The sequence below is a fragment of the Amblyomma mixtum genome, chromosome 7 (assembly GCF_055824585.1).
Source record: "Amblyomma mixtum isolate Tamu chromosome 7, ASM5582458v1, whole genome shotgun sequence".
Lineage (NCBI taxonomy): Eukaryota > Metazoa > Arthropoda > Arachnida > Ixodida > Ixodidae > Amblyomma > Amblyomma mixtum.
In genome coordinates this window covers 34,762,279-34,788,677 of record NC_143018.1, presented here as the reverse complement: position 1 = coordinate 34,788,677, position 26,399 = coordinate 34,762,279, and the positions used below count along the sequence as shown (strand labels likewise).

Genomic DNA, 26,399 nt, shown 5'->3' with positions numbered 1-26,399 from the left:
GCTGTCGCATACCCTAACATGAAGGAGTAAAAAGGGCAGAAGGTTTGAAATGCGGGCTAGTTGGTACAATATAAACTGAAAAAAAAAACAGTCGCAAAAGAAAGGGGACAAGAGAAGGAGTGTTCACGCCACAACGACTGGACTGTCCAAAATAAGTGAAAAAAAAGGATTATATAGGGATTAATTAAGTAAGGGATTAAGCTTCCTTTCAACGCACTCCCTTTTATAAAAGACAGTGCGCTACGGAGGACAGCTTACTTCCTCCCATACAGATGTATTCGTGTTTAGAGTGTTGGCGAATCTGGAAGTCTTGCTTGCCAGAGGGCTTGATTTGTGGACTTTTTGTGGACTTTAGCCCGCAAATATGCAAGGTTGGTCGAAGGTTCTCTGGCCCATTGGATCGGTTTTTGAACCTTGGGAGTGTAGTATTAACGTCATAACGCTAAAGGCCCCGTTACCCAGAAAGTCCGGCGTTGGCGTTGTGAGGGAAAAATAGGGTGGCGTAGGAGAAACAACCTAGGGAAGACCGCCTAGGTCACGTGACCTTGTGACGTAATCACAACCTGCCCATCGGATTGTGAGCAAACTGACCACCGTGGCAGGTGGCTGTTTAAATCAATGATTGATCGCGAGAAGTTGCTCGGGACGAGCAACCTGGGTCGCACAAGCCCCTCCGGTGGCAGTGGCTGTCGTCGCAGGGCAGTGGCACATCCCTTAACCGCTGCGCCATTGTGGAAGGAGTGGTGTGAAGACTTTACGAGGGGGTGTGTCCTCTCCAGTTTTTTTTTTACTGTGCCACCCAAGCTCAAAATATTTGTAGAGAGAACTTTCCTCACACCCTGAGGAAGGCTTCGTTTGCGCCATGAGTTCCCTACTGTACTGCTCGAAAGCTTACTCTGTGGCCTCGGAAATTTCGAACAACCTTGTACCTGCGAGGACAGTGGAAACCTAGGCAGGAGAAGATGACTGAGGGACGGGCGACCATTCATATTCTCACGCGCCTGCCTTAGCGTCTATATATGCGTTCATAACTGAGCCACGATTTTGTACGCATGGCGTCTTCGATTCTCCCCATGATGTCTCGAGCGCCTTCAACCACGTGGGCTGTGCAAACGGCCTCCGCGAGGCTACTGAGGCGTGACGTGCATCCACGTGTGGATGGAGGCAGACACGTGTCCGTACCGAGATCGCGATTCGTGACGCGAGACCGGCGAACTGTCTATGAGGCGGGCAAAGCCGATCGATAATAATCAGAAACCGGTCCGCGTCAGTCGTCAACCAGACAGGACCCTGTATTGAGTGATACGCCTTCGCCAGTGCAGTGACGAAACTGTCAGTGCACGCGCGGCCGAGAGCTGGGGTGGGGACGGGGGACTGTTAACTTCGGGAACGCCCCGGCTCATCGGTTTTCCCCCAGTGCGCCCTACTGAGTTTCGTGTCTCGCACGTGCTGGTAGCATGTGTGTCGTCAGCATGGAGCTCGATAGAGGACTCTCTGAAGTGGTTTACCCTGCTGTTCAGGGGGGGGGGGGGTATTTATTTATTGATACTGCAGGCCAGAAACTGGCCCAAGCAAGAGGGGCAGTACAGTACGAGGCGGGACGATGCAAAACAACGATAAAAACCTAAGAACAGGATCCCGGCTGTAGCAATGGTACTGAAGATGTGTAATTTTATTCACTAGCACAGTAACTACAAAAAGAAGAACCGCACATGTGAAAATACGTACAGGTGGGCAAATTGCTGTGCCGAAGAACAGAAAGTGAAAAAAAAATATCGCGAAATGAAGGAATTTGAAATGCATACAAAGAAATGGGTTGCAAACACTGCTGATGTTTAGCCTAGTTATTGGGAGAAAAATTTTTCTAACTCTTCTGCAAAGTTCTTTGATTCTAATACCTGTACAGGAAAAAAAAAATGGCTGAGGCTTAGCTAAGGTTAAGCCTAGTCAGATGCGAATCATATTGATGGCTAGGCTTGGTAAAGTTCCTCGCTTTGTTCTTCAGTTGTTGTAGAACGTTGTCGCCGTGCCGCATATTGAGCACGCCGCTTAGCCAGACGTTCATCCCGCTCTTCATCGGTCTCTGTGGCACGCTGAAGCTTTCGCTTCTCGTTCAAATCAGCCCTGCTTCTAGGCGGCATCCCAACACCTGGCCGCCTCGTAAGTGCCCGGAGAGCGAGGCAAGCTCAGCTTTATACCGCTGCTGTAGCGTCACGTGGTCAGCTGCAGCGCCTCTGATGTGGAGCCTCCACCGCCACGGCCGACCGCGCGAGCCGGCAGCCCATCTCTCCTCTGCTGTGACGTCATGTTGTCACGTGGTGTCACGTGGTCACGCTAAAGGTCAATGGCAGCTCCACCGCCGCGCTCGACGGGCTGTAGTGTAGCTCTAGTAATATGCTTCGCATAAAAAATCTATTCATGTGGGCTTTTGTGTTAGAAAATATCGGCGTAAGGGAAAGGTTATGTATGTGTCTTGTTCTGCATGTACTTAGAGGTTTTGCGTAATGAGGCAGCTGGAATTCGATCTTGTGAGGCTTCGATTTTACGAATGGTGCTATGCGTGTGCTTCGCGTGTGTATGTCGTGCAGTATTTTCCTGTCTACCTCATATACGCGCCCTCAGAGCAACGGAGTAAAAAAGTGATACGGATTTAACACAGCTAAACCCAGTAGACGTGCGAAAGCTCGTGGTTTTGCTTTGTTGGGTCGTCGGTACGTCTGGCGAAGATATTACATACATACATACATACATACATACATACATACATACATACATACATACATGAATTTTATTGCGATATATATATATATATATATATATATATATATATATATATATATATATATATATATATATATATATATATATACACACAGTACATAGCGTGTGCCCGCAGAAACGCAAGCGCGTGGGCGGGCCACGGCAGTCACAACAGAATGCGGTCAGTAGAAAACGCTGGAAGCGCACAATTTACAATCCGAAAAGAAGAAGAAAAAAAAATACCAATAACACAAAGCCGAAATATTACATATAGTTCAGTCAAGAAATTTAGCGATTGATAATTATGTAAAGCAAAGAAACTCTGCAGTCAATAAATGGAACAGAAATTTCAAAAACAAGATAGAAATTACAATGCAACTCAGTATTTCCTTTTTTTGAAACTTTAAAACCACGCTTGCAGTCCAGATTTCACAGCCCTCAAAGAATCACAACCAAACACCTTTGCAGGTAGTTTAGTCTGAGGTTAAACTCTTATCGAGGTTAAGCCGATCCGATCTGATCTGATCTTATCTTATCTGATCTTATCTTATCTTATCTTGTCTGGTCTTGTCTGGTCTTGTCTGGTCTTGTCTGGTCTGGTCTAGTCTGGTCTTGTCTGGTCTTGTCTGGTCTTGTCTGGTGTGGTGTGGTCTGGTCTTGTCTTGTCTTGTCTTGTCTGGTCTTGTCTGGTCTTGTCTGGTCTTGTCTGGTCTTGTCTGGTCTTGTCTGGTCTTGTCTGGTCTCGTCTCGTCTCGTCCATCCGCAGATGGAACCTGATGAAGACGACGATGTTCAATGCACAGCGGGAGAGTGTTTTGCAGTTTAAGATAAGGTGTGTTCGGCTGTGGCGATAGCGTAGTGCTCTCGAGCAGTGGTCAGCGAAGCTGATCTGTACGGGCCGCCACGGGTTCGAAACTCAGTAGCGGCAATGTTTATTATGCGAAGCATACTACTTTAGCTCAGGGTGTCGAACCGGCATTCTTTCGGGTTCGGTTCCGGTTCGGGTTCACGCCTTTCGGGTTCAGTTCCGGGTTCGGCTCCAGAGGGCCATTCCGTTCCGGTTCGAACCGGTTCGGACCGTCCCGAACCGGTTCAAACGGGTTCAAACGGGTTCAGGACAAAAAAAAAAATAGAACGCAGATGAGTTCCAGTCAATTTGCTATGCGTTTTCTTTTTTCTGGCACATCGGTATAAAAAAAATGCAAAGATTTGTTTACGAGAACATAAAACTGTGCCAGTTTGTAAGGGTTCATGCTTAAGAAGCGCAGTAAACAGGACAAAAGGAAGACTGGAGACGACACAGACGCTGACTAACAACAGGTTATTACATTTTCGGAAAAGTATATGAAGGCGCAGGACACAGTGAACAATCCAAAAAACAGAACAACAAAGATTAAAAATAAAACAAATATACTGCGCATGCACATCAATGTCGAGTCATGACGTCTGTTTCAACGAAATTCGAAGACTATCTTCCATAGTAGACAGCACTCCCCTATCTTCTGGACCTCACACAGTTGCCAAGAAAGTCAGACTCCTTATCTACGAAGTTGATGGATGGTGAACAAGCACGCTCATCTGCTTCCTTCCTGATCATAAAGGCCTCCAACATCTCGCTACCAATTCGATCAGGGTGAATAAGCAGGAGACTTGTCTTTCTAAGTGGGGAAGCAATGAGCATTTGTTCGAGCATCACAGATGGGGGGAAAAAGTAGCGGTGTCGTACAACTTGGCTTTGCATTGCAGCGAGTGCAATAATTGATTCCCCCAGTAGATAAGACAAGTGTCCTGTTTAATAACCCTGTTTGCATATGTAGGGAGTTGGTCAAGGCCTATGTGATCCGGAAGGAAGCAGATGAGTGTGTTGCTTCACCATCTATCAGTTTGGTAGATAAGGAGTCAGGCTTTTTTGGCAATTGGGTGAGGTCCAGGGGATAGGGGAGTGCCGTCTACTATGGAAGATAGTCTTCGAATTTCACCGCCGCGGTGGCTCAGTGGTTACGGCGTTCGGCTGCGGACCCGAAAGACGCGAGTTCGATCCCGGCCGCGGCGGTCGAATTTCGATGAAGGCGAAATTCTAGAGGCTTGTGTACTGTGCGATGTCAGTGCACCTCAAAGAACCCCAGGTGGTCGAAATTTCCGCAGCCCTTCACTACGGTGTTTCGCATAGCCAGAGTCGCTTTGGGACGTTAAAATCCAATAAACCAAACCAAAGAAATTGGCAACCTGTTTGTTTGCGACCTTGAGCTGCAACATTCTTGCAAGTGCAGCATTGTGCGAGGAAGAAGATATACTTGCACTACACCGAATGTTTGCGACTTTTCTTGGGGCGCTGTGAAAGGCAACGTTTGCGTCAACAGAATTTTTTGCGCCCTTGATTGAGTGATAAAGAGTGGTTAATCTGGCATGCACCATTTGTCCACCAAATTGTTTCAGGCATTTATTTTCAAAACTACAAACAACTCCTTTCTGGCAGCTATGCTTAATAGGCGACTAAGTTCTTGCCTGTCTTTTTTGGACGTGCTGGCGAGAAAACTTTGTGTTGATTCATTCGGTTTTCTCACTCTTCGCTTTCACTTACCTGTACGGCCTCTCCACAAGGCAGATGACAAATGTTGCGATCGGCCATTACTTCCTCTACTCATACATCTGCAGCCCTGCCTGGACTTTCTTGATACCAGTGTATTAAAGCGAATTCCGCGGATGTGCAGCTAGACGAGCCCACTTTAACGGACGCAGATATAACGAACCCTCGTTTATTAAGAGCGGATGCGGTGCTACCGTCAAAATATGCATTTCCATTATTCATATATGCATAATGGAAATTTGTCGGAGATGCAACGAACAAGTCTGGCCGCACCACGCGGCTATAGCGAACGAGGAGGCGCGGTAAACCACCCTCGAAGTTGAAGAGGTCGTGCTTCCACTAAGCACGCAGATGAAAAAGTGTCTCTCAACCGGAAAGAACATGTCGACCCAGAAGTGCAATTAAAAGGCGGCACTGCCCTGCGCAGCGCTAACCGCAAACTCCAGCGTCTGGTAACAATGTAAATGATAAATTAAACACGGTAACGATATGCTATAACTCTCTATTGAAATAGTAAGTAACCGCCGGCCAAACCCGTGTCGATGGCCTACGAGGGCAATCATTGCCTACGCGTTCGCAGGCTCGGCAAAGCATCCCGTATGGAAGAAGCGCGGTGTGCATGAGACGGGGGCATCGTCGAAAGCGAAGCTACTGACCATGGTCGCGGATCAACTAAAAACGTTGAAATCCTGGCTTGTTGGTTCATACTTCGAAGCAATAGCGCAAACAGGACAAGGGACCAAGGACGAGTAGACACACACAGCGCTGTGTGTCTACTCGTCCTTGGTCCCTTGTCCTGTTCGCGCTATTGCTCCGAAGGATCAACTAAAAGCAGCGATTGATAATTCTGAAATCCTTGCTGGCCATGGCGGTCAAGTGGTATGCATAGCCTGCCCAGTTGTCTCCATCTTTTGCGCCGCTACCATGTGCAGGCATTGTCACACAGCGGACAGTGCAACGGATGCATTCTGCGCCACAAGCGCTGCGCTAGTTCGTCGCTGCATCATCCCACGCAGGAACCACAGAAGAAGCTCGCAAACACGCGTGACCAGACTCATGCAGATTTCTGGCAGCGCTACGTTGATCCATAGCCATGCAGATGTTTTCTCGGATAACTACGTTCCTGCCAACCACACAATCGCAGAAGTGCATGCTCTGACAGAGACGTTGAACACCATGGGCGAGTTCTCCCTACTGCCAGGAATCTCATTTATGGGGCCGACCTGCCACCAAATGCCATGCACATCTCATTCATGATTAGTTATACCCTGTCCCTAAATTTGATAGCTGGCAGCAAGGTCTCGACGAGGATTAAATGACCGCCCTAGATAGCTTGGAAAGAGCCGCGACAGGCTCTGCTTTGCACAAGCAGGCACGATCGAATAACGCAGTTTTATAAGAAATAGACGCCATTTTTAGTGGCCTTAGTGTTAATGGCTGTTGTACGACGAATCCACTTGCTACGAACATCAGATATAACGAACGGAAGACGCGTCACCATCAGGCTCGTTATAAATGGGCTCAACTGTAGTTTCAATCTGCCACAAAGGGTCAGAAAGGTTCCAAATATTCCATGCAACAACCATAAAAAGAAGCCTACAAGATAGCCGAATAGCCTAAAGCATCTGTAAAGAGAGTTTTCTGTTGCGCCGCCATTAGTACGAATCCCACTCGGAGTCAGAGGATGTAGGGTATACAAACCCTGTTAGTTGTTCTTTTTACTGCGTTAGCACTATAGCCTGCGTTCCCAAAAATAACCGCGCTGTGTGTGTGTGTGTGTGTGTGTGTGTGTGTGTGTGTGTGTGTGTGTGTGTGTGTGTGTGTGTGTGTGTGTGTGTGTGTGTGTGTGTGTGTGTGTGTGTGTGTGTGTGTGTGTGTGTGTGTGTGTGTGTGTGTGTGCAGCCTCCATCCTTGATGCGCACTCCGGTGGGCGCACATTCGGGCATTCACTGGTAAAAATGCACCTTCAAAAACTTTCACTCATCTTTCTACCCCCATCACCCACCTGTACCCGATATAGCCGAGGCAGATTGTTGTGAAGGCTCAACGTAGTCAGTCGCCCAAGCGTTGTACGAAAAAAACGCCAACAGTCATAAGCCAATCGTGTCAGACACTACGAATGGGAAGTATGACAGCGAGAAGTAGATATAAGTCGCCAGACAGAGAATTTAAGATCGAGCAGTGAGAGAACAGCGGATGGAGCCGCGCGCGGGCGACTGGCAGCAATTTTTTCTTAGAAGCAGAACGATTTCAGCGAATAGGGATAACGAAATCACTTCATCGCAGTTACATTTAATCGCAGTAGTATCTTTCTGGGCGTAATCACTATCGCATGCCAGCGAGCGCATATATTTCCGCATTGCCCTTTTGAGTATTCGGTATTTAATTTTTTTCTTATTAGTACATCTCCACCGTTGCCAAGAACCCGCCTTTCGTTGCTTATTTCCGTCGCGCACAAACAAGAATATACGGATTCTAAAAACAAAACAAGCTGCACCAATTTATACATCCTTCTTTTGGTAATAATAGTAGGAATATCTCGGGTTTAATGTGTCGAGTAGACATTGTGGCTATAGGATGGACCGTGTAGTGGAGGGCTCCATATTATCGAGGACCAGCTGGGGATTTTCGGCGTTCGAGGAAGCACGCTGGTCTTTGTATTTTTGGAATCAGCAGCCGAGCTCCACAGCCATTCAGCCTTTTTTTTCTTTGTTGAGCTACATCGTGAGGGTTTTATTTAGAACCTGCTGTTTGAGATAATGAGCGCCTACAAAAGTAAATGTTGCACTACCCACTGTGGTGGCTCAGTGGTTAGGGCGCTCGGTTACTTATTCGGTGTACGCCTACTGTGCCTGTTTCTGATTTTTCCTTCACTCCCACCTTCCTCCCTTCCTTACGGCGCGGTTCAGGTGTCCATCAAGAAATGAGACAGTTACTGCGCCATTTCCTTTCCTCAAAAACCACCGTCACAACGTTGTTGAATCCTCGCGCTAATATTTCATCTATTTGTGGGAAATGACCCAAAGAAAAGGAAGGCATTCTTAATCGGTGCTTAAATGACTGTAGACACCCAGTTTTATTGCGTGTTTTCTTCTTTCAAATTACGCCACAGATATTAGAATACATGGACCACCGTGTGGTATTCGCCTACTGCCACTAAATAATTTAGAAAACAATTTTTTCTCCCATGCTGTTCCACTTTCATCAACCAAATGATGGTTGTTACATGATTTCAACTTTAGGTCCAGTGAGGCACGAGAAAACTAATAGAAACGCTGATACGTTGTTTTGACTCACTATAGCACTTAAATCAGCCAGCTTCAAGACCTATAGTTACAACGAACGACGTATCAGCAGTTATATTGCCGTTTTATTCCACCTCACGCGACTTAATTTCCTCTACACGTCACAGCCATCGTTATATTTGTGAAACCGAAACAGGGTCATGAAGAAATTGAAATATAAATTATTTATTGTGTGTTGGTGAAATACCACGCCATGCTCCGTGTACACCAACGTCTAACACATCGTTTGAAAGAAGAAAGCACGCAAGCAAAAAATTTGGTGTCTTTAGTACTTTACTGAGTTAGAGCAGTCCTAACGTTTTGATTAAAGATTTACGCAAATATGTAAAAGGGGAGGAGTAATAACTCAAGATGTCACATAAACCTGACGCACAAAGAATTGGCGGTAGTACATTGCAGAAGCGTCAATTAGACTTTTTCCCAGGCACCAGACTTCCTGTAAGTTTGATGTCGCATATACTGGGTACCATTTTCGCACTTGCCAGCGCAGACAGCTACGGGAGGGTAAATCTACGCGCTAGATCATCTCATTTTGTCCGAAAACAAGAAGTATGCCGAGATGAAAAAAAGTGGCGCTGAACCGGGTCCCGAACCGGTTCGGAACGGTTCCTTTGAATCGTTCCGGTTCGGGTTCAGTTCCAAGATGGCGAAAAATTTATGGGTTCGGTTCGGTTCCGGTTCCGGGCGAAAATTCGGGTTCGGTTCCGGTTTAGGGTTCGGGTTCGGTTCCGGTTCGACACCCTGCTTTAGCTACCACTTCAGCCCTTCACCGTGGTTATGCGCCTCCAAATCACGTGATACATGACGTCACACCACGTGACACGATGACGTCACGACAGTAGAGAAACGGGGGCCCACCTCGCGCCGTCGCTGTGGTTGTGCGCCTCCAAATCACGTGATACATGACGTCACACCACGTGACACGATGACGTCACGACAGTGGAGAAAGGGGGGCCCACCTCGCGCCGTCGCTGTGGTTGTGCTCCTCCAAATCACGTGATGCATGATGTCACACCACGTGACACGATGACGTCACGACAGTGGAGAAACGGGGGCCCACCTCGCGCCGTCGCTGTGGTTGTGCGCCTCCAAATCACGTGACACGATGATGCCACACCACGTGACACGATGACGTCAGGACAGTGGAGAAACGGGGGCCCACCTCGCGCCGTCGCTGTGGTTGTGCGCCTCCAAATTACGCGACACGATGATGCTTCGCATTCTCCAGGCTTAACCAAGTTAAGCCTCAGCCATTTTTTTTTTACTTCTGCACCCACAAATTCAGGGATGCCACAAGATTTTTGGTTTCGTTGAACCCCGCGAAATGGTTCTTTCGCAGTGAAATTCACAGATACACCTAATGACATGTAGGACACCTAATACATCGAAACCAATGGTTGACACTTCCGGCCTGGTAACGCCACTTTCGGTCCTGGGAATTACGTGACCGAAGACCCATTCCCTTCTTGATTAGGCTTCTAATGCTATCGAATTAAAACGTGAAACTCGTGTCCTTGATGAGCTCAGTGGTGCATAATTAGCTCTCTAAAGGACGCGGCTCGCGAAGGCGACATTGTCGAGACTAAGCTTGTCATTTCTGTGTTGCTTTTATTTTATCTCTCTCCTGCGGGCCCACAAAGGACTCCCTGGTGACTGGTAAAATCATTGTAACTTTTCAGCCCAGCGCGCTCCCCCCTGACGTGCCAACCTGCCTCGGGAAAGAAAAGAAACGGGTGCGGCAGCCTGATGTCGCTGTAGCAGAGGGAGCTTCGATTTCTTTAATGGCGTTTCCATTGACTGTAATGGCATAATTCCGATGTCCCTTCGCTGCCGTCTTGAACGCGCATATATGTATGAGCTCCTGTTCTGAGTGAGTTGCGAAAGTTTCGTTTTCATTCTCTTCCAAGTATCGGTTCACGAATGAACCGGTCGTTTCTTTTTTTTTTTTAATCCACTGTTCCGGCATTTAAGCTTATCGGTTGCAGCGGAATGTAGTCCAGGGAATAGTGGTTGCAGTGGAGATTATGGTTATGGCAGGTTGTGTTCAGATACAAGCCTAGAACAAAGCGGAGGGTTCCCCTCGTAAGAGCCCCTCCGGCAAATGGCGTCCACCGATTGTCGTGACTTCGTGGTTAATACCCTCAAACCGGCTATCGAGACGTCGCAGAATGCGGTCAGGGCCAAGGTGACTGTTGTTATTAGTAGTGTGATTATTAGCATTGTTATTATTGTTAGTATCAGCAGTAGTGATTTATTTCCGAAATAAAATGTCAAAAAGGACGGAACAGATTTTTGCTGGCCGTGGCATCTGCCATCTTAACACGCAGCACTCGAGTTGCGGCGAGCGGGAGGGACGGTACACTCTAAACACGAAAAGGGTTAAAAGGCAGTAAGCTGTTCTCTAGCGCACTCCTATCTACCCCACAGCTTGGGCAGCGTACCCTCTCCCTCAAAGGGAGCGCGCTAGAGGACACCTTAGTCTCTTTTCACTCCTTTCGTGTTTAGAGTGTACCGTCCACTTCTCTTCCCTCAGTCTTCGCGGCTCCTTTCTTCTTCTTCCTCTTCACAATGAAGCATAGAGTTTCTTACTATTACCTAGAGGGAGAGCTGCCGGCGCTGCACTTCAGCCACCATGGACGCCCAAAGCATCATGGGGCGGTGAGCTACTTGTTGCGAGACAGTCGTAGTTTTTGGGGAGCACGGAGTGGCACTACTGAGATGTTTCATTCCAAAAACGCTGTTCGCGTGTGCGCAGACGACTTTGGCGCGAACGCAGTGTGCAAAAGCCATAGTAGTGAAAACGCGACGACACACGACGCCAATAAAAGGTTTCACTTTTCTGAAATGCCATTAAAAACCTCTTATAATGTTTAAGCAACAACATTTTTTTTGAAAATATATTTACTTTTAAAAGTGCGCCTGTTAATTACGAATTATTAGCTTTTGTAGTGTTCATTGCTTGGCCAATAGGAGAGCTAGCCATCCCTTATTTTGGGCGAACTTTGCACTCAAATGCTTTTCTGCTCGTTTGTTGCAATTTACAGACAGGATATTGAACGTTAGGACATTCTTGATTATCAAATAGCGTTTATTTTTGCATTGTTTTTTTTTGGCCAAAAGTTGAAGCTCCGCAACAAGTAGCTCACTGCCCCATGATGCTTTGAGCGCCCATGGTGGCTGAAGCGGTCTCGAGGGATCTCCATGCAAACTCCCATAGACGGGCTGCTAGCTTTCCCTCTAGGTAATAGTAAGAAACTCTATGCAATGAAGGGAATGAATGCCATGTATTCTGAACGAGGTAGCTCTCGAAAAACAAAGTGTCATGTTCGCGGAACCATTCGCGGAACCATTCGGCAGTTGGATGCTTTTGCGATTGGCGGGCGTGCACGCGTAGGCGAGTCGCCGCCTACCAATCATGTGCGGAGCGCTGACCAATGAGGAAAGAGTATCTTGCGTGTAATCTGATTCTCAGTTCGCTCCCTTGTGCACCTCTCGGCTCGAGTCAATTCATTTTCCGTCCAACTTGAGCCCTAACTTTTCAAACTCGCCGTGCTTTGTTTCTTGCGACGCCACCTCGGTTGTGCAACGTTCCCCTTTACGGAATAGCGCGCAAAGGCAGGCAGTGCGCAGAGCTGGTCTCCCTTGTGTCTAGCACCCTTGTGTTACGCCGCCAGCTTGCCTCCAAAGTGCGCGGAATGAGGGTATCGCTTTGAACTGAAAGGCGTAAAAAGGGCGCACCCCCTTTTATGTCAACCCCCTTTTATGAAAGAGAGCGTGCTATATGAGCGTTTACTCCCTTTATACACCCAAATAGGCGTATTTGTGTTTAGAGTGTATTGTCGTCTGTAGTGATTTGGGGTTTGTGTGCGAAGTCTAGAGGAGTAGAGAGTGAGACAGAAGGAGACCCACCTCGCAAGAAGAAAAAAAGGGGCACTGCTTTGGGCCAATTAATTAGGCGGCACGGGAGTTGGGGGCTCGCGCTTGAGAGTGATGGAGTGGATCGTTGTGATGTTCGCAGGCCTTGGCGACTTTATAGGTGAGGCAGGCAGTCGGAAGACGTTGTAGGTACAAACAGGCGTTGCAGGGATAACAGGAAGACGTAAAAAGAAAGATGAAACTGAATCCCCCGCTGAGTTTAATAAATTGGGCGATGACTTTTCTTCACATTTATTTCTCTACAAGCTCGTGCGGACTTTGTCGAGATAATACATTTTGTTTCGTGGAGTAACAAATGAACACCTTACTTTTATGTGGCAGGAAGGCTTCGAAAAGGCTTTGTTGCGTTAATAAAGCTTATTGGTGTAATAAATTTGGCAGGGACGTCGTTCTCTTTGTTTACGCGCACGCGCGTAGCTTTAGAGACAGGCTTCGCTATTTCAATAAATTAAGTTTGTGAGCTTAGTAAGTTGGACGGCGAGTTTGCTGCCCTTGGATCTGTATTGACGCGTTGCTTGAGAAACAAGCCTTGTTGTTTTGATGCTGTCAAAGGAGAGATCTACGGTCAAAGGAGAGTTCTGATATGGGAGTTGCGCCAGCCCTTCGCACTGCGACTCGATATGGCGCCATGATACAAATGAGCTCATCGGGGCTTCAGGTGAGCCGATTCTCTTCGAGGGCTTGTTATATCGGCAGGCTTAAATAACGATAGCTGTGCCTTCTTTCCTCGTGGCTTTGGAAGTCTAAACACTGTTTGGGACCTCTGGAATGTGTGCAGTTACGTGCAATAGTTTCTTGCACGCATACACACTATACACGTTACTTAAGTAGTGCACTGGCTACGTTTTCATCACGTGTCCTATTGGCAACTTTTAAATGACCGCAGAACTTTTCCCGAGGAAAAAAAAAATAGTCATGACGTGAGCTGCAGCGTCACTGTCTAGCCAGTTGATCTAATGCCAGAACATTTTTATGTATACGTACTGACACTTTTGTGAGGGACGTCGTAATCAATATAGCTGGCTTTAATTAAACTTGAACAAACAGAGGAGTGGAGTTACCTGCTGCGGCATATTATTTTCTTTTCGCCTGAGAGAAGACGCTAATTAAGGCACGAGTTCTACGCCTTCGTATTGTGTTCGCGGCTCTTTTACAGACGGACAAATTGCGTTACGTAATCACCGAGTCGCGCCCAATCCCACATGTTCCACTTGCACATGGCGTTTACATTAAAAAATACCGGAGTCTCCGCGAACTCAGTTTTTCTTTCCTTCATACACTCGGACCAGCATATTAAAGATGGTGAGAATGAAACAGAATTGCAAAGCACATCACGAATACAAAACTGAGAATGACATGAGAAGTGATTATGAAAGTAAATGAGAAAGACAAGCGAGCCCTTTCGCTCCGCTTACTCCTTCTAGGAATCCTTTCGCCAAATCTGCTGAGCGCCTGTGCCCGGTCACTTTCGACAGCTTGCCAATTTCTCCCATACCGTTACGCTGAAGCTTAGTAGAGAAAGCGGAAAAGTACCACTGGACATTGGTTACGTTAACTACGTCATGTTGGTAACCAAGACAACGGGGGTGCGAAGACGACGCCAGGTGGCATATCGCTGCCGACTATAAGGCTTCGTGCAGATAAGGAAACGCACTGAGGTCATTTTATCACAGTGTCCCTCTAGCGCAACTCTGCACTCGGCGGTATAGGAGCTTCGTCCAAATGAGGTTGAGGTAAGGACGTCCCCTGGATGTCCGGGGGCCTTTGTCGCCTGAGCAGGTTTCTTATCCTGTTGGGAGCGAGATGACAGCTCGCACGGCCGACCGGCAGCTTTAAGAAGCCCCTTCTATAAGGCGAACGCGAGCCTCGGTATCTCGCCGGGCCCTGGAGATATTTGACTCGCGTTAATGAACCCCCGAACGGAGCGACGAAATTAATAAAGCGCGCCGTGCAATATCCGCCTTCTCGCCTCGTCGCCGCGCCCAAGGCGTTGCGTCAGGACCGGCGAAGCGGTTTTAATCCGGATTAACGAACGTCTTAACGCGCTAAGACCGTGTTCTGTCCCAGAGAGTATTGGTGTTTAACAATCAGCTGTCGTAACAGGACTGCAGGCACGCTGCCGTCGCAAGACCTTATCGGAACACTGGGCGACTTTGCTGGCCTGCTGCGTCTCAGCGCGGTGTATGTGCCGAGTCGACGGATTAGGCTGCAGTGCATGCAAATTAAAAATTACCGGAAACTTTGGAACTGCCGTGTAAAGTGCGAGTTCTTTCCTCTTTTCGTGAAAACTCACATTTAGAGGTGTACGTTATGAGGATGAATTTTGTATCCCGTTACCGAAGTCACGCTTGGTTGAGGCGCAAACGTAGTTTAGAAGCGAATGCATAATCACTGATTCGCGTTTTTCTTTATTGATTTAGCTTGTTGGCTGCGCAATCGAATTATTAGCATGAAGGATCGCTTGCTGTGAACTGTCAGAACCGTGCACTGAAGCAAGAAAAGTGTGTACTGTTTCGGCGCACGTGAAGGAACCACAGCCGGTCGATATTAACAGTCGAGCCGTCCCCTATGGCGTCAATAATTAAGGAATGAATAAAGGAGAAAACTCTTAGGTAGTCCTCTGTACGTGGGTCGTTTGAATGCGCTAGCAGCGAAACGTTCGTTATATCCGAGATGGAAGCAATAAAGTTCGTTATACTCGGCGTGGTACACTTAGCGTCCGCTGTTACTGCTGCGGGCGGATCGATCCCATCGGCTCATGTATGAGGAAAATAGCCTTTAATTAAAGCCTTTTTATATGGCTCCCATGGAAGTCCAGGAAACCGCATGAGTAGAAAAGAGAATTTTTCTCCTTTCCGTCTTCACGCTTTACAGGCTGCCCTCGCGGCACGGACCTGTAGCATCCTGCCTGTCACCTTTCAGCATCCTTTTTGGTCTGAGCTAGGGGTGTCGTAAATACTCCACTCTATACGGCTCACTAGCTAATGAATTGCTGCAGAGACTGTTGACCTGCACCCACAGTTTAAATTTTCCAAAACGTAATATCAGCGGCAAAATCTTAATTCAATCCCCAATCTCTGCGGGGTGACTCTAACAAATATATGCAGCCTGATTCTGAATGAGTGCGAATTACAGAGTGCGCCAGTAAACCTCACACAATGCGTCATGCTTTCGACAGATCTGATTTCTTCACTCAAGTCGTTGCTGTAGACGCACATGATGCTGAGCGTAGGTACAGACTCATGTATAGTATATGTACGTATCCATTGAATTTCACGCGGAGCTCGAGAGCCCTCAGCAGCTCCTTCGTTTACATATAGTGCAAGGGTACTCAAGGCTAGTGTCATCCGCACAGAACGACGGACTTGGCGGAAAGAAATGGCAGGGCCCGCAGCGCCACCGTCGTCGTAGCGCGCGTATGTGTGCCCGGCGTGCGGCCTCTAAATGAGCGCCAACGCGCTCTGCAATCTGTCCCGAGGTAACGAGCTGGGAGCGCTGTAGTTCATCAGGCAAGGACGACGAAAGCGTTAATGACGGGAGAAAGAGAGAGAGAGAAAAGCACTAAGATGAAAGAGAAGGAGAGCGAGGATAACAGAAGCAAGAGACGGGCTGATAGACAGAGAGAGAGATAGGAATGGAGGGAGGGCTGTAGCGGCAAAACGGCAAGAAGGCTACTGCTGCGCGTAGAAGCGGCGCTTTTCCGCCGTGTAGAGAGGATGAAGGGGGGGGGGGGGGGGGGGGGGTTCGTCGGCGCGCAGTATCTCCTCCGCTATACGGCGCCGGAGTAATTAGGCACTCCGGCGTGCGCGGCTGCTTATGTACGACGCGGCGCTAAAGACACGAGGCTGCCTTGTACGAGGAGGCATGCTTTATTTTACATTCCTATTTGCTTTACGTTGGTTCTCATCTCCCAAACGGTGCACGCTGTGATTCTGTAGTTGTGTGCAGCCTCGTAGAAGGTCCCGGATCGGGCTCTAGAAGTACGGTGGTCGTATTTCGATACTATTCCTGCTTGTGTGCTCGAGCAGGGGCAGAAATGCCCATGTACTCATGTCTTGGTAAAAAAACGCCTGTCTACAGTCCCCTCGTCCGGAAGTCTTTTAACTGGCTCCAAAGACTCAGTACATGAGCAAAAAGTGACTTTGTGACACAGCGTGCCGTTTATGGCCGATAGTTAAGTCTCAAACCAGCTAGTCAAGTGCCCTCTACGGCAGCCTGTAGTCTCCCATCTCAGGCGTTATATGCGTCGTTGTTCAGGGGCGCTTGACATGACGTAGTTCTCGTTGTTTTAGGCGAGTTGCTTCGTTTATTGCTACCACGTGAGGTTGTTCCTATCAACGGCATTTGAAAAAAATCTTTACGTAGTCAATATACTCCCAAAGACAATCTATAGATTGATGTCCATAGCCTGAGTAGCTTTGGACAACCTGTAGATTTATGTCCGCAGCCTGAGAAGCTTTGTGACGTTAAACCTCCATAAGCCACATAGATTCATGTCCATACACTTTTGTTAGGCTTCTCTACGAACAATCTATAGGCTGTGAATGGACAAAAGGAAATCAGAAGGCAGTATAGTCTATAAGATGTTGATAGAAATTATATAAACCATTTTTATGGAGGATCGGACTGCGCAAAAGGGCAGGCATGGCGTCGCATGGTTCCAGTTTTTCGGCTTGGCTGCACAGAAGTGTTTGGACGGATGGCGTGAGTGGCCGGATGCTGCCTTTATGGCGCGCAGTTACTTCGTTGCGTTGTGGCTCTTTGGAAAGCTTTACGACCCGCAAGTTATTTTTCTTTCGTGTTTTTTTTCCCCTCCACTTTGCATTGAAGGGCGTCTTAAGGAACACGAACGAGGAACAACGTGGCATGGTCGTTGTTAATCTCCAACACAACACGTGAACGGGCCGAAAATTACGAGCATTCGTTGTTTGCGCAAGCGGAGGCCCGTGCTGGCTTGCACGAATTTCACGCTTCAGGTGGCCCAGTCTTTATCTTAGGCTTTGCTGCTCTTTGTGGTGCTGTCTTTGTTGCTGGGTGTTTTGGACTTTGACTTGGGTGACTTTGTTTTGTTGCCGGAACTTGACTATTAGGCGGTGATAGAAAAATCTTGCGCTACTTGTGTGTTTCGTCTTACAGCGCAGCGCTTATAGTCCAAGAGCGAAACTTGATTTGCAGCGAACATTCGGGGCAAGTGAAGGAGAGCTGCCGGGTTTCATCATCCCTTGAAGCAAAAATTCAGGAGGCACTTTGGCTCTCTAAAGTGCTGCAAGGCGAAAGCGTTTCCTGGCGCACTGTTTGTTTTTATTTATTTCTTATTTTTCGTATTTTGTTTTTTCTTTTTCTTATTTTTATTGTTTTTATTTTCATTTCTTCTATTATTTTGTTTTTATTTTGTTTATTTTCTTCTTATTTTTTTTCCCTTTCTTTCACTTTATTCCTTTTATTTTATTTATGAAACCCATGCATTCACTAGATGCGCCTTTATTCATGCTCGAACCTCGAGCCTTCGTGGCTGAGTGGTAGCGTCTCCGCTTCAAATGCCAAAGGCCCTGGTTCGATTCCCACCCTCGGCGCAGCTTCTTTTTAAGCAGTGACGCCGAAAGGCGGACAAATCTGCCGACGCGTCTGTCGACACGGCTGCCGACAGCGTCTGTCGACGCGTCTGCCAACAGCGTCTGCTAACGACAGTATGAGGCATTAAAGGCTTTCTCCTTAATACGGCGCGATAACGACGGGGAGAGGGCTGCTCGTTAGTGTTAGTGTATCTGGTCGCACGCGGAACGGCGAGACTGTGGCCAATGTTGATCACGCTACAAAAGAGCGCTAGAGACAGTGCTGCTCGTTTCATGTTGGCAGTGTCTGACCGCCAGCCTCCTGATTCTCTTCGAGTAGGCGTATACTTTCTTTTCAAGTGACAACAACATTTGTAACTATGCGCCGACTGAAACGGCGTCATAGTTGACGCAGTATGCGCTAATGGACATCCTCTGCCTTACCAGCAAGCCGATAAGAATGTGGTTACAAATATTCGCACTACGTATGAGATATCCGATCGGAGTTGGTCTTGAAGCGGGCGCGCCACGGAAGAAGGGAGAGGGCGGTGAAGCCATCGTTGTCACTTTTTCCCTAAGATGGAGGGCGAAGATTCAGGGAGAAGCCTGTCTCTGTTAAGCATTGTCGGTGATGCGATGAGTGAAATGTCGTCTTCCTTGATTTTACATCGCCGGAGAAAACAAAGAACGAAAATAGGATATACATGATCGTCGATCTGGCAGCCGAACTATATAAGAGGATATGAAACGGCGCGGCACTCAGAACGCTCATGTAGTGGCACGAATACGAGTACAGTCGCGCTTCAATAATGTGGACACTTTGGTTCACGAGCAAAAGTGCCCATAAAGCGGGTCATCCGTTGAGATTCCTGTTCTGCAGAGAATACAGTGTCGTTGGTGTCGTCGTCGTTGGTGGGGTTGTGCGCGAGAAAACAGCTGGACCACCCGCCATTTGGTCATGTGACTGTGTGACGTCACCACAGCCCCTGATCACCACGGCAGGTGGCAGTTAAGTTTATGATTGGTCGCGAGAGGTTGCTGAAGGCTCCCCGTGGCCTCTCTGAAAGACAAGGCATACTTGCGCGGTAGGGATCTCTACTGGTATCGTATAGTAAGTACCCTTGAGGTTGGGTTAAGAATTACGTCACGGTGAAAGAAAGAACAGTGTCCGTGTCTGCGAAAGATGACCCGAGGCTGTTGATGGGACCCAGTACCTCTATCGCGTCGTACCCTTAAGGCGGAGCGTAATTTTTTTTTCAGCGGTGTACCCCTCTGCGTAGTGTATTAATGCGAAATATATGTCTCTGTCTCTCGATGTTTAATAAGCTTTGCTGAACAAATTGAATCTAAGCAAGACCTACGTCGACAACAGTGTATGCATTCGCTGTCTTGCACTGGCTGTGTCAAGCATTAATCAGCTCACTCCTTTTAAATCCGAAACTATACACCTCTCGTTACTAAGTCCAAAATCCGGAAATTCGAGTCGCTACGTGGTGGTACAGAAAACTAACGTAAGCCAGGTAACAAAACAAGAATGCGAGAAACAGCACCGAATTTGTCATTTCGTTTTATATATTTAATTTTCTCACGAGAAGATTCGCTACAGTCTGCTCGTCATTCCTTCACTTTCGCAAAGAAGGCTTGCCTATACCGAGAGGTCTGTAGCACTTATACGTTAAAGGGACAGTGAGGGCAGTCCGGTTCAGTTTTTGTTCTTGCGTTCCCATGGGCTGCAAAAGTTTTTTTTACCCTTCACCTTCTCATATAGACACGGACATATAGGTGGCCCGAAAGCATGGGCGAATAGAGTCGAACCTCGTTAAACGGTACGGTTTGTAACGAAATAATGGATATAAGGAAGGAATGACGATTCCCCATGGAAGCTCGGTCAGCACGGGCTATAACGAAGCTGCGGCTATTATGAAGTAGTCGCCGGGCCCCTTCTATTTCGTTATAGCGAGGTTGAACTGCACTTACCGATAGGATAAGCACGGGTATATCGAACATACGAGGTCTGTTAGAAAAGTATCCGACTTTATTTTTTTTTTATGAACACCTGATGGATTTGAAACAAGCACGCTTGCACCAGCCTACATTGAACCTTCGTGCGCATGCACAAATTTTTTCTCGCCTGCCAATAGCATCAGTCACTGGTACGCAGCGTTTGAGTGAGGCAGTGCGCAGTGCTCTCGTCAGTTTTTTATTGCAAGGAAAATGGCGGTGTGACAGGAGTAGCGCTACTGCATCAAATTTTGCCAGGAACTAGGTGACAGCCAAGTGGAAACCATTCGGAATATTCAGACGACTTTCGGTGAGAATGCTATGAGCAGCACACAGATTAAGCAGTGGTGCAATTGGTTTAAAGACAGCCGCACATCGGTGCAGAGAGAGCCACGCTCCGATCGGCCTTCAACATGCCGAAATGACCAGGTCATTGCCGAAGTGAACGCTGTGGTGACGCGGGACCATCGCGTGGCTATCCGAGAAATCATGGAAGAGGTGGACATCACGAATTTTTCTGAATATTCCATTATCACCGAAAATTTGGCCATGGAGAAAGATGCGGCGAAATTCGCGCCGAAGCTGCTCACGGTGGAGTAAAAGCAGCTTCGTGTTGAAGTCTCACAGGATATGCTGGATTCCACAAACAGTGACCCCGATTTCATCAACACCATAATCGCTGGTGACGAGTCTTGGGTGTACAGGTACGACCCGGAAACAAAATCCCAGTCGTCACAATGGCAGCATTCCACGTCATGAAGAATAAAAAGGCCCGCGAAGTGTGCAGCAATGTCAGAGTGATGCTGACTGCTTTCTTTGACTCCCCCTGTGTGGCACACCACGCGTACACACCCCACAAAGTAAAAATTGACCAAAAGAATACTACAGGGATGTCCTCCGTCGCCTGCGTGGTGTTGTGCGGTGCAAGAGGCCGTAGTTGAGGTCAACAGGAAATTGGCACCCATCATGACAATGCTCCTGCACATTCCTCGCACTAAATTCACACTTTTTTCGCGAAAAACCAGACTGCTGTAGTCCAACAGACTTCTTACTCTCCTGATATGGCCTCCTGCGACTTCTGGTTGTTTCTCAAAATCAAGAGGCCGTTGAAAGGAGCGCGATTTCAGACAAGAGAGGACATTATGGCTGCAACGACAGCTGAGCTAAACTCCATTCCGAAAGCGGCCTTTTCGGAATATTTCCAACAATGGCAGCACCACTGGGAGAAGTATGTGGAGTCCCAAGGAGACTACTTTGAAGGTGATTAGGTTTCTAACGCTCCAGTTATGCCAGTTTTTTTTCTTTGGCACAAGGTCGGATACTTTTCTAACAGACCTCGTATATGCACCGAAGCATAATTTAGGATGCCCTAGCTCATTCTCCGTGCCAGTGTCGGCGTGATGTTAACGATCTGTGGATGTTCGACTTAAACGTCCATCTCTAAGCCTGCTGCCGCTTATGGCCTCACGGCTTAAAGGCGGTGAAGTGCTAAAAGATAAGTACGGAGGCTGCCTGCAGACTTGCCAGCGGGCTTCCCAAGACCCGTCGCCTCGGTGGCAAGGCTTGCACTTAGCACTGGCGTCGGTCGACTTGGTAAGAATTTGAAAAAAAACAAAACAAAAACAAAGGCAAATGAAGGTAACGAAGAAAGAAAGCTGTGAGAGATAGATGGAGAAAAAGGGAGAAGGCGTACGCAAAAGTTTAGGATGCAGAACTACAGTGGAAAAATGCAGCCGATGGACCGGAACTGAGAGCCGCGAGCTCTACGGCATTACGTCGCGCACTTTGCCGAGATGAAAGCTGGTCTCCGCTTTCAAAAGTGCCGCATAGATGGGTGGGGCGGACGACGGCAAAGCGGAATAAAGAAATGGGGGGAGGGGGGGTCAAGCACTTAGCTCGCTCGGAGCACTGAAGTGCTCCTCACATGCTGCTCGCGAAACATTCGGTTCTTTTTTTTTTTTTTCTTCAACGCGATTTTCTTTCGTTTATTCTATCGTTTGCTACGCGCCTTTCGTTCTTGTTGTGTAGCACGCGTTAGGTTTCCAGTAGTTAGAGCGAATTTCTGCCGTTCCGTTTGGAGGGCGTATAGAAAAAAAAAAAAGAAAAGCTTCGCGCGCGCTGATATTCCGCGACGAGTACAGCCCTGGAAGTCTCGTTCTCTCTGCGTTTTTAAAGCGTCTCGTGCGTTTTCAGCGCTGGCGCCAACGTCGGGGTTCTCTTAATGAGATTAAATATGAACGGCGACAGGGGCCTCTAAACGGAAACTCGTTTTTGAAAGACCGCGCGCGTAATTAATAGGCCGTCGTCCGCGCCTGCGGGGTATTTCTGGAGGGCACGTGGATTTGAAAAAAAACAAAAAAAACACGGTTAGTAGACGTTTTTGTTTCGCAATTTCCTTTCTTTCTTTTTTTTTCGTTCTCTATCCCTTCACCTCGCTCTCCTACGACGACCTTCCCATAACGTCCCGGTAAAGCTCACTTATCGCGGGTTTTTCGTGTTCGCCTTGTCGTGCGCAAATAGACCTGCGTACTGCGTCGAGCTCTCGAGTGACTGCGCTGATGGGCTGCGGGCGTTGGGCTACGTTCAAACTGCAGTTGCAAGTGACGCAACGAGCGGAACTGCCACGCTGGGCCTCCATCGGCGAGGGCCCATTCGCCAGCGTGCCCTGACGTCATTTCCTTAATATTCAGAACTCAGTTGCGTTGCTACGAAAGCACTACTTTACTAGCAGTGCTAAATAACCTGAAATATGTGCGAAGCGTCAATCTTTGGCCTTTGACGGATTACCAGAGGTGGAGCCCCCCACCCTCCTTTATCGGCTGTCGATAGCGGCTGAAGATAAGATCTTGCATGCGCCCTCGCCCCCACCCCCTGTTCTTGGCTGCCGATAGCGGCTGAAGATAAGATCTTGCATGCGGTTGCCTTTGAGGCCGTGTTGCCCTGAATGCTTTCGCCCGTCCTGCTCGGTATAACTACGTTAAAACCCCGCCATTTTGGGGGGGCTAAACCATTCCACAACTTTTTGGGACAGACTTCGTAGCCACAGTCGCTTTTTAAACCTCTGCTAACAATTGTTTGAAGAAATTTAGGGGGTGGACACTTTTCTGTAAATCTAGACGTGTGCCGTCGTGGCGTAAAGAAAACTTAGAAAGAGTAATAACTAACGGATCAGTGCATAAATATTCCAATTGTACATCAGGATCAAGGAACAAAAGTTAATATTTTCCCATTAGTCATTCTGAATTAGTTTCGGTTGCTATGGCTACGACCGCGTCATCATCATGTGAACGTACATAGTCTTAATACCCACGACCTGCTTGTTGCTTGACACTGGTAGTAAATTTATTCTGTGCCGGCTATACAGACGTCAGCAGACTGGTAAAGCTAGAGCGGATTTAATGCCAGGCCCACAAGGGAGCAGATGCGAATAGATTTCGCTGTATTGATTCCGCACCACACCGCTTCGGCGCTATATAGACAAGGTCGCATTTCCGTACACCAGACAGCCGTGACGACAGTGGCAACATATCAGCAAGATACATCAGCTGGCGTTTGAACGAATAAGTTTTTCAGGTGGAAAATCGTTGAGGCTGTTTCGATCGTTGCACCCGAATAGACCAACACAGTGTTTTCAAACGTAGGGGATTCTGTCGTCTGCGTCCTCGTCTACGTCCTCGTCTGCTACTGAAGTGCGCGGTTTGCTTATCATGTGGTTTGAGAACTACCTTCCATATATAGGTATCTAGGCTGTCTAGCTTGAACTGCTTTATTCGTGAGGAAATGTAGCGTATACGCGGCCGCGTGTCAGGTTTCGCGAGAAGCTTGTATGATTCGAAGCATCACCCAGTTGATTGGGACGCTTGTGGGAGGTGTGTCCGGCATCGCAACACACATTCAGCCCGCCGTTTTAAGGATGTGCCAACTTCTTTATGAGGTTACATGCTTTTCCATTCTCTTCTTGAAAATACTCGACCTCCTCGGCGCACTTTGAAACCAGGAACACTGCTTCGAAAACTTTCGCTTGAATGAATTCCTATGGTTCATATCTCCAGATGTTACCCGGACCGGCGACGGCATCGTCATCGCGTCTTGCTTACGTCACAGGTCGGTGTAGTCTATTGTCTGAACATAACTATGAGCATAGAGTTTCTTGCTTTAAATAACCTCTTAAAATGTTTACGTAACAACATTTCTTTAGAACAAATTTTCTTTTAAAAGTGCGCCTGTTAAGCACGAAATAATAGCTTTTGTAGTGTTCACTACTTGGCCAATCGGAAAGCTAGCCTTCTCCTATTTTGATCAAACTTTGCATTTACGTGCTTTTCTGTTCGTTTGTTGCAATTTACAGACAGGATATTGAATGTTAGGACATTCGTAGTTATGGAACGGCTTTATTTTTCTATTATTTTTTGGCCAAAAGTTGTAGTTCTGCAGTCGGTAGCTCACCGCCCCATGATGCTTTCAGCGCCCATGGTGGCTTAAGTTGTCTCGAGGGGCCTCCATGCAAACTCCCATAGACGGGTTTCCAGCTTTCCCTCCAGGTAATAGTAAGAAACTATGACGTCACAGGTTGGTGTAGTCTATCGTCTGAGCATAACTACGAGGAAACGTCTCATTGTAGGTCGCAACTACGTGTTAACGTTTTCATTGAGCGTTGCCATTTTTAACCAGTGGAAAATGTACGCGACCTCGCGTTCCTTTCAGTTCATGCGTGCGGCGCATGCGTTAAGGGTGTTCAGGAATGTCGTCGCTGTTCGTCCGATTGGCTACCGTTTGCCTGTGGCTTTCGCCGACCTTTCGCGTTTCCTCTGAAACGGCACTTGTCGGACCGAGAATGGCCTCGCCTTGAATGTACTTTGCTCGTTTGCACCGAGAAAACTTCAGTGCGTCGTAAAAGAACCGGCACTATTAAGTCGCACTCAACTTCTTCCGGTTGTGAATGCATCTCGATACCGTGTAACACGTTCCATTCGAAACCACTGCCGCGGCTTCCCGACTTGTTACGCTTTCCCATACATGTGATCGCTTCACACTGTGGCTTGTTTCGTTCAATTCGTTTGTTTTTTGTTTATTTTCGCAGGTTTACCCTGATATGCCTCCGCGACGGACTGGGCTTGCTGAAGCCGTGGTGAGTGGGGAAATTTTCCTCAGAGTTTTGCACTTCGATGGTAGCAATACTCATGCTGCCCGTTTCTGTAGCTTTAATTATGTTTTAATTGCGCAACAACTATGAGTGCGTACCACAGCAACATTGTTTCACTGTAGCTCGCCGCTTCTCAACCATGTTATATCATGCAAAGCCATGCTATGTTTCGCTACGTCACGTTATGTTGTGTTATGTTATGTTGTCTTATGTTACGTTCTCGTATGTTATGTTGTCTTATGTTATGTTGCCTTAAGTTATGTTTTGCTATGTTGTCTTCTCTTGTGTTTGTTATGTTGTGTAATGTTATTTTATATCATGTTACCTTCGGTTACGTTATGTACGGCTTAACGTGTTGAAGCTGCACGTGGGCTTTTAGGGACGGCACAGTGGCGGGGATCCGTGGCAATTTCGACCACCTGGCGTTCATTAACGGGCGCTGACGCGCGTTCTTGCATTTCACCTCCATCGAAATGTGGCCGGGATTCGAACCTGCGACCTTGGGTACAGCGTACATGCGTCGGAGCCATTGCCACCACGGCTGGTAATGACCGTTGTGGGATATATCACCCGAGTGCTGCCGTCTCACCTGGCTGCCTTGTTTGTTCGTTATTTGTACGGTATATCCTTCGCATGACGTATATCGAAAAGTGCTACCTTATCCCCCTCCTCCTTTTATATGGGGCCTCCAGATATTTGAGGTGCCCATCGTTCATTTGCGGTACCCGAAGTCACTCATCTAACTTTTATTCTTTTCTATCAGGCAGTCACCACTATTACTACTTCTACTAAGCGTATTTACTCGCAAGGAAGGTTTAAAATTACTTCAAATAAGCAGATAGCTGAAGATCAGCGGAGGAATGTTTCTGTTCTTGCCCTTTGCAGGGCGCTCTCGAATAAGATGTCTGCTTGCGGTGTTTCCAGGTCAAAAGAGCTCAATTGAGGCACATAAAAGGATTAAAAAAAAATTGCTAGTGGCCTTTCACGCGCGCCCGCGTCTCAGCTGCTAAAACCGCAGAAAAGGTTGAATTCCGAGATAGCTGTAAATGTGCAGACTTCGTTGGAGCGAATTGCTGTAAGTACGAAGTGCTTGCTGTATGTCGATCGCTCGAATA

General features: G+C 47.6%; 1 protein-coding gene across 7 annotated transcripts in view; it reads left to right on the top strand.

Annotated features, from left to right (window-relative positions):
- LOC149335624 (uncharacterized) overlaps positions 1-26,399 on the top strand; it is a 366,902-nt gene that overhangs the window by 152,272 nt on the left and 188,231 nt on the right. For 6 of the 7 annotated variants that reach the window (XM_089552213.1, XM_089552212.1, XM_089552215.1 and 3 more), the window contains one exon: positions 25,222-25,269. The exons of the other annotated variant lie outside the window; for it this stretch is intronic. In XM_089552213.1, coding sequence (XP_089408339.1) covers positions 25,234-25,269 — 36 coding nt within the window. In that variant the 5' untranslated portion in view covers positions 25,222-25,233. The remainder of the gene's footprint in view (positions 1-25,221; positions 25,270-26,399) is intronic. 7 annotated transcript variants of the gene reach the window in all.